The sequence below is a fragment of the Saccostrea echinata genome, unplaced genomic scaffold (assembly GCF_033153115.1).
Source record: "Saccostrea echinata isolate AGI-Se365-2 ecotype Australia unplaced genomic scaffold, CSIRO_AGI_Sech_v1 ptg000016l, whole genome shotgun sequence".
Taxonomy (NCBI): Eukaryota; Metazoa; Mollusca; class Bivalvia; order Ostreida; family Ostreidae; genus Saccostrea; species Saccostrea echinata.
Genome location: NW_026889765.1, coordinates 5,566,077 through 5,573,986, shown reverse-complemented (window position 1 = coordinate 5,573,986; position 7,910 = coordinate 5,566,077). Strand labels below are relative to the sequence as shown.

At 33.0% G+C, this 7,910-nt stretch overlaps 1 protein-coding gene across 1 annotated transcript; it reads right to left on the bottom strand.

Annotated features, from left to right (window-relative positions):
- Positions 1-282: 282 nt before the first annotated feature.
- Positions 283-7,437, bottom strand: LOC133188371 (uncharacterized). Its single transcript, XM_061323760.1, has 3 exons — positions 6,942-7,437; positions 1,685-1,779; positions 283-915 (listed from the first exon to the last, which is right to left on the bottom strand). The coding sequence occupies exons 1-3, from the start codon at positions 7,359-7,361 to the stop codon at positions 705-707; spliced, it is 726 nt and encodes a 241-aa protein (XP_061179744.1). The 5' UTR covers positions 7,362-7,437; the 3' UTR covers positions 283-704.
- Between the last annotated feature and the right edge of the window lie 473 nt (positions 7,438-7,910).

The following is a 7,910-nucleotide window of genomic DNA, read 5'->3' as shown; positions in this document are numbered from 1 at the left end:
CTGAAAATTGAGAGTCTAATTTTACAAATTTCTTCACCTTTTTTTTTTTATGTGCTTCAGTACCGTCATTTTTTTAATTAAAGATAATTGTTCATATATCTTTTTTAATATAGCTTGTTTTCATTTTATACGTCAAACTTGAATTTTACACTTTGCTCTGTTCTGAGGTCAATCTGCTATAATAATCGGTTAAACCAGAGACATAAATAACTCTATTTATGGCGCTGGAAAAGCAGAAACATGTTCCTATATGCCTCTTCTACATTTTCATTAAACTTGAAATTCTATAAATGACCAGAATAGTTTTATTATTAGTAATATAAATGCATATTCTGTATCAGTAAACATAACTAATATACAAAATTAACATGTCATTTATAAATTGGCAAGCAACACGAATTCAGTTCAAACTATAAATGACCTCATTGCATATAGACGTATAATTGAATACTATGCTATATATAATCAATATGCAAGAACATTGTATGTAATTGTCTGCCTTTGTATATATTAGTAAATAACTGCATGATAGATCTCTCCTCCTTGCGTAGAATATGATTTATATCTACAAGTACAAATTGTCTTCTATTGATCTGTAATATAGATAACGCTTTTGGTTGGTATTTTGACAGATTTCCAGCTTAATTAGCTCTGATTACAAGAAAAAGCTCAGATCTAAATCTTATACTCTCTTTGGGCTTTGTCTATTTAGGCTTAAAGCGGCAAGCTTTCATAAAATCATCATATGACAACTTCCCGTCGCCATCGCGGTCAGCTTTCTTCATAATTTCATCCATATCAATCTCTAACTGTCTCATTTTGCACTCTTCCAGGGTCGTCTGCAATTCTTCCCGCGTGATGAAGCCATCTTTATTTCTGTCGAATTTTCTGAAGATCTCTAGCATCTCAGCCTCCCTATGAAAGAGAAAGAATAAGAAATGTTTTACTTCTGACATACAGACTGTGGCTGCAGAAATACATCTTCTCAATGTCAAGGTTTTGTGATATCGTTCCTCGACACAAAGGAAGGTTTACATAAAGAAAAACCAATATCTTGATGCCGACATTTCTATGTTGGCAGTGGTCCCATTGTGCTGTGTTTGAACCCTAAATTTAGACAATTTTATTATTTTGTTTTCTGTCTTATTTATGTTATCAGTATATAATTTGTTTTTCCATTTTGGTTTGTGTCCAGGGACAGTTCAGACAAATAGTAAATACCTTACATGTATATTAGCTATTTGTGATCTAAATCAAACATGATTGCATATTTTTGCATGCAGGTTGTTCAGTCATTATCACCTCTTACGGTTCAGCGATACCAGAACAAATAGAAATATAGCTTAGTATAGGTAATTATTAGACTCATTTCTATGTTCTTTTTAACGGGTGACACCTACTTTCTGGTCTTGGCGACTTCCTTTGACATTTACCGGGTTTACTTAATACGTTCTGTCCTTGGCGTCTTTCTTTAACATTTATCGGTGGATACTTACGTTCTGTCCTCAGCGTCATTATTTGTCATTTACCGGTGGATACTTACGTTCTGTCCTCAGCGTCATTATTTGTCATTTACCGGTGGATACTTACGTTCTGTCCTCAGCGTCATTATTTGTCATTTACCAGTGGATACTTACGTTCTGTCCTAAGCGTCATTATTTGTCATTTACCGGGGGTTACTTACGTTCGAGCCTTGGCGTCTTTCTTTGACATTTCGTCCATGTATTCTTCCAATGTCACCTCGCAGTCCATGTTAGAATCAAGGTCCACAAACATAGTCTACAGCAATAAAAAATTTACATTATAAATGTGTGGAAATGGCTTTTCATAAAACATACTCTAATGCAAACCAAAATCACACCCCTCACACCTCTACCCCCCCCCCCCCCCCCATCTCTTCCCCTTTAAAAAAAAGTGGCATATATATTTTGCAAAATTTTTCTGAATTTCTTAATAATTGAAATATTTTCATTAATTCAACTAGATAAGTGAAATAAATAAAGTCTTTTTATTCATTACCAAGTCTCACATCATCATCTTGCATGTATATGCTGATGTGGTTTGTAGAGAGGTTTAGATTGGATATCTGATCTAATTGTATCTATACTATGATATGTACATTTTAAATTTTCACATACAAAGCATTACGTATGTTTTGAATGGAGACTGCGTGCTACTGAAAATAAACACGTGTATTAAGCTACAGTAATCAAACACATGTAAGCCACAGTAACCAAACACATGTAAGCTACAGTAACCAAACACATGTAAGCTACAGTAATCAAACACATGTAAGCTACAGTAACCAAACACATGTAAGCTACAGTAACCAAACACATGTAAGCTACAGTAACCAAACACGTGTAAGCTACAGTAATCAAATACAGAGTGCGTTTTGTGCATCAAAGTTTCTTTCATCAAGTTCCACAAATTTTCAAATAATAACATTTCGAAAAGACCCGGACAGCAAAACAGAATTGTTTTGTCTCTGTTGTGAATTATTAAATGCCATTCAATCCATTTTGGGAAAAATAATATCATCAGTATTCCTCTGGTGATTTTGGAGTTTCAAGTTCTCCCGTCTCTGGGTTACATTGTATGTCGATATTTTACCTCACATCTCTATGCTTTCGGGGGATTCTAAGCGGTCAAGTCCCTGCCAATAATGTTTGCTCAAGCAATAAATCAATCTTTTTCATACTAGTGTCTAGCAGGTAACATTTCATATTCCTCGTCACTTTGAGTATTTTTCTACAAATAGTCTTCAAGATGAAGGGTTTTTATGCTTACATGTACCTACATGTATAGATTTGAAAAACAAACGCCTTATTTAGATAACAACTTTGAACGAAAACTCTTTATGCAGTCCTTTTTATTGGTTAAATTTTTGAACAAGAAATTAAGACTACAATTCTTTGTCGAAGACAAAACAAAAGGGACTGTATTTATTAACAATGAAGATATTAATTTATTTTGGCAAGTACGGTTTCCATGTTTATGAAAATAAGTGCCCCATGGACCATAACGCTCATCCGAGTCACCTTGACCCCGCTATCCTGCTGTTCTACGTCACATTTTTTTTCTTCTAAATATACTTAATTTTCACATGAAAAATTCATATCCTTATTATGGTCCCACTCTAGCCCCAAGGGATCATGGCATAATATAACTTGAATCCACACAATTAGGGGATTTTTTAATATCACTATGAATTACATGATCCTACTGTTCTGCAGAAGAAAAATACATTAGGTAAAAATTGCTCCCTTATTAGCCCTACTCCCCAAGCTCAATTATTTGAAAACAAAGAAATTGAATACACTTAATTTAGGAATGATTCCATGTTAATGAGAATAAGTTTAGCCTGCTTTTTGCAAGAAGAATTTTTAACAATAAAATTCTTATACACGTGTATTTCCTATTAAAATATTGATACCCTATCGTGGCCCTGCGTGCTACATTTATTGTTAAATGTAAAATAAATTAATAAAATTTTGAATCTGCTTTAAATACACTTAAAAAGTTGTTGCAATATCAAAGATTCTAAAGCTTTCAGACAAGAAATACCATGTTAAAAAACACTTCCATACCTTGTATATATGTTTTTTTAAACATGGTATTTCTTGTTGCTTCTTAATATAGCTTACCATGGCCCTACTGTTCTTGAAAAGATTTTGAAATTTTCCTATTAAATCCCATGTTAAACTTAGATCTCCCATAGTGGCCACTCTTACCCTTTTGAACAAACTTAAGTCTTCACTATCTGAGGATACATCTGTATTAATATCACTAACCAGGACTTTGCTTTTCTTCATCATAAGATTTTTATAACTTAAAGATGATTCCCATGTTAAACTTTGATATTCCCTACCTCAAAGGGCCATGACTTGATTTGAAACTATATTATTCTCGGAAGCTTCCGTGTAAGTTTCAGCATTTCTGGAATAGGCATTTTAAGAAGATGCATCATTTAAAAAACGCTACCAAATTTCCCCTATAAATTCTTAATCATCTCTCCTTGAAAATAGCTTTAACTCCTCAATTAAACAAACTTGAATCCCATTCACCCAAGGATGCTTTTTGTCAAGTTTGGCTGAAATTGGCCGAGCGTTTCTGGAGGAGGCGTCGTAAATGTTAAAAGACAGAGGGGTAGACGGACGGACAAAAAAATGTGAAAATGTGATCAGAAAATCTCACTTTCAAAAGCTTTCAGCTCAGGTGAACTAAAAATTAAGACCATAATGAATTAATTTCATTTTAAAAAAAAAAACAATCAGGACATCATGACTATTCAGTTATATTTTCATGAGTTTGCACAAAAGAATTTCCGGTTATGGGAAAGTGTGTGGGAGGTGATTGATGTTTGATAAACTTTAATCGATTTAAAAACATTTTACAGCCAACACCCGGTCTGTCATCCTCCGTCTTGAAAAACGACTCCTCGGGTCGAGACAAATGAAAAGTAACGTGCTGGATCGGACAGGGTTTTGATTTATTCCTCGGCAAACAATATTGACACAGAGTTGTCCGTTTATGATCCCCGGAAGAATATAGACATAAAGTGAAATATCATCATATCTAGGACACTGGAGAATTTCGATTCAATGAAACCAATACTTTGTCCAATTTTAAGAGAAACATTCTTTTTTTCTCTCCTTTATCATTTAATAATTCAAGTCAAATGTATAAGAATCATATTTCATTTTGGTGTGCAATTCATATTATATAATTAGCTATCAGTGAATTACATGTAGAAATGAGGGACATTTTTTTCAGTACCAAGAAATTTAAAAATCGTGTCATTATCATAATAATTGCAGATTATATAATTCAGACACAGCTTAGTTAACTATATGCATAACGTCGTTTGCTATAATAACATTGAGCTTATGTTGAAACATTAACCCTTATCACAAAATGTAATTCAAGTCATGAAAAAAACATTCCAGCAGCTTGAGTTTCCTCAATCGGGAAGTTCTTTCTTATAGATATGTAACTTTATCATTACAAAATAAAACTGATTGTGCACACCCAAGAATTCTAAAGCGTTTTGACACAAAATTACTGCTATTCATTTTTCTGTATTAGAAAAAAGTTTGATTAAAACTTAATCTAAGGAACTCAATTATTCAAAATTGTTTCAGGGTGAAATGTTAGACCAAACATCAAAGTAACATTTTAGGGCCTTTCATCTAAAATTACAGCTGTATTAAAAGATCGGAGAGAATATGTACAGACGAGCACAACATAATAAAATTATACTCCTTAAGGCGTGTGTTTGAATTGAACAGATCGGACACAATTTGGGGTCAAGTGTTTCCCATTAACGGTTTTGTTTATTAGGTGATTATCAGTAAAAATGCTTTAGAAATGGTCCACGATTTTCAACGCCCCACTTTACCGACGCAATAAATTTCATTTCAAGGAGGGTGGGAGAGTCTGTGTTAGGTTAGGAATTTATTCTGGAGGACTTTCGTCGAGATAGAAGGCGTTTAATATTGTTTTGGTAAAATATGGAAATTTATTAGGTAGCAAATTGATGAAAAAAAATAATTAGCTAGTATTATGGTAAAATATACTATACATGGTAGTAACTTTGATAAATCAGTTATTGGAGAATTAAAGTCATTTAGTATAAAGTTATAGACTTATGGTACACTGTTGCATGTAGTAGTAGTTGCACTGAAGTTGGTTTGTAGCTAGAAAATTAAACTATAAAAAGAACCGTCGCAGTGTCTTTCTTATAAGTATACTTTCTTATACTCATTATCAAAATAAACATACAAAATGCTATTTGAAAAATAATACATTGTATTTTAATCATTTTTTGGATCTTTTCTTATCCTGTCAATGCTTTTGATCTATCAGGGGGTCTCTCTTTTTTTATTTACAGTGAATTAATCAGTACAAAGCGGTTTCTGGTTATATTTAACATGTTTAAGAAGACCATATAACATATATTTCGTGTTAAGACTTTGCTTAATGGTTTTTTGCCCTCTAGATGAATGGCAATATACAATCTAAATATTTTGTTTGGCATGTCTAGCAGGTTTTTTGTTAGACCTTTCTAAATAAAGGTGAATTTTAAGCTTTTCAACCGTTTCTAAATACCACGGACGTGAAAATACTAATCGACACCAATGAAAGGTTTTTATATTGTGCATCTACATGTGGCAAACAATGAAACAAAAATTTGCATTTACATTTACATAAGACCTTGCCGACTTTCGATTTTGTGCGATTTATCAACAAATGAGAAAACAAATTGGTTTTGGATTTGAAAATATAAAATTTATCAAAAGTGTTTTTCAATATTTTGCAAATCAGACATTAAGTTCTCAAACGCAGAAATAAAAAAAAAATCTGGTAGTAATTGAAACATCCTCAATCTTGCTTCTCCTTGATAAAGAGAGATGTCATTTTGATCCACTTAGTGCGTTTGGAATCTTGTGTATCCATATTGATTGTCTTTCTAACAATGGCATTTAAACGTTATCGATCTTGGGGAGAAAATCAATCGCTCACATATTCTGATCCTACCCGCAGGCTGCATTATTTCTTTCATATTTTAAAAAGTTAAAATTCTTATTGCAAAACTGACCTGACTTAACTAAAGCCGCATAACTGTTGGTGTTAGAGTGATTATAGCATTTTGTTCTCTAATTGGATTATTATGACTTCAGTCAAAATGACAAATATCTGCCAACAATGCCAGACAAGGAATTTAAATTTCTTTCTTGTTGAATGGAGGCATTTTTTAATGAAGTCTATATAAAGTATACGTACTGTCTATTGAAAAGAGGCGAGATTTTTAAATCCCCGACCTCATGTCAAGATACGGACTTTTTGTAGCGAGCGTTGACAGTTTGTCAACACAGAAAATTACAGAAATGTAGCACTTCAAACGAAACAGAGAAAAAGAATATTAAAAAGATTTTTACCGCAATTTCTGAATCTTTCCCAATGAATCCTCGTTTCCGTACAGCTTCTGCAAACTGATAAATTGTCAAAAATCCCAAATTGTATGTGTCTGCACTTTTAAAGAATCTATAATACACATCTTTTTTCTCTTTTGGGAAATTTGTATATCTGTCCAATAGTTTCTTTTCTTCATCCGCGGTGTAGAGTGGCTTTCTATCCGCTAAGCTCTGTTTATCTAGTTCCTTTATATTCTGCTCAATTCTCTCCGCAATATTTCGGACATGGTCTTTTTTAATGTCAGAATGGTCTGAGATCCCGTTGACCTGGGGCTTTTTCACCGGGGTATCTTTTTCACCGTTCACCTGTTTGTTTTCCTTTGACGCATCCATCATATCCGAAATCCGATTACCGACTGACAGCTGAAATGTGTACCTCTGCATTTTTATACCCACCGCAGATTCCCGACCCGGTCAGATATTTACGATGTTTGCTTTGGGAGAGTGTTGATCTGACCACGTGACTTTGGGTGACATGTACAATCATATTATCTTATTTTAAATACCCAGAGACTGATCAGTTTAAAATCAATCGACAGTCGATCACTCGGAAATTTAATATACAGGAAACTAAGTTCCTCATCCGAACTTCGTGCATAAAGATACATCAATACACGCTAATTTTAAATTAATTAAGGTAAAACTTAAATTTCAGAAACCTAACTGCTTTTGGTATTACGTATAGGAATCTTTAAAGAAATGTTTTTCATTCTTATATAATGTTTCCAGTAAGATTACACATAATAATCAATGAAATGAAAATAATCTTTGAAATATTTTTTATTATATATACTTTCCACAAGGAAACACCAAATTGATATTTTCGGAGACATATCACTGAGTATTTTTTTCCTTAATATAACTCTACAGTTTTGTCCAGTAAAGTCCGGGTGTAATTAATAAAGTTTAACATTTATAATAGAATTCAAAATT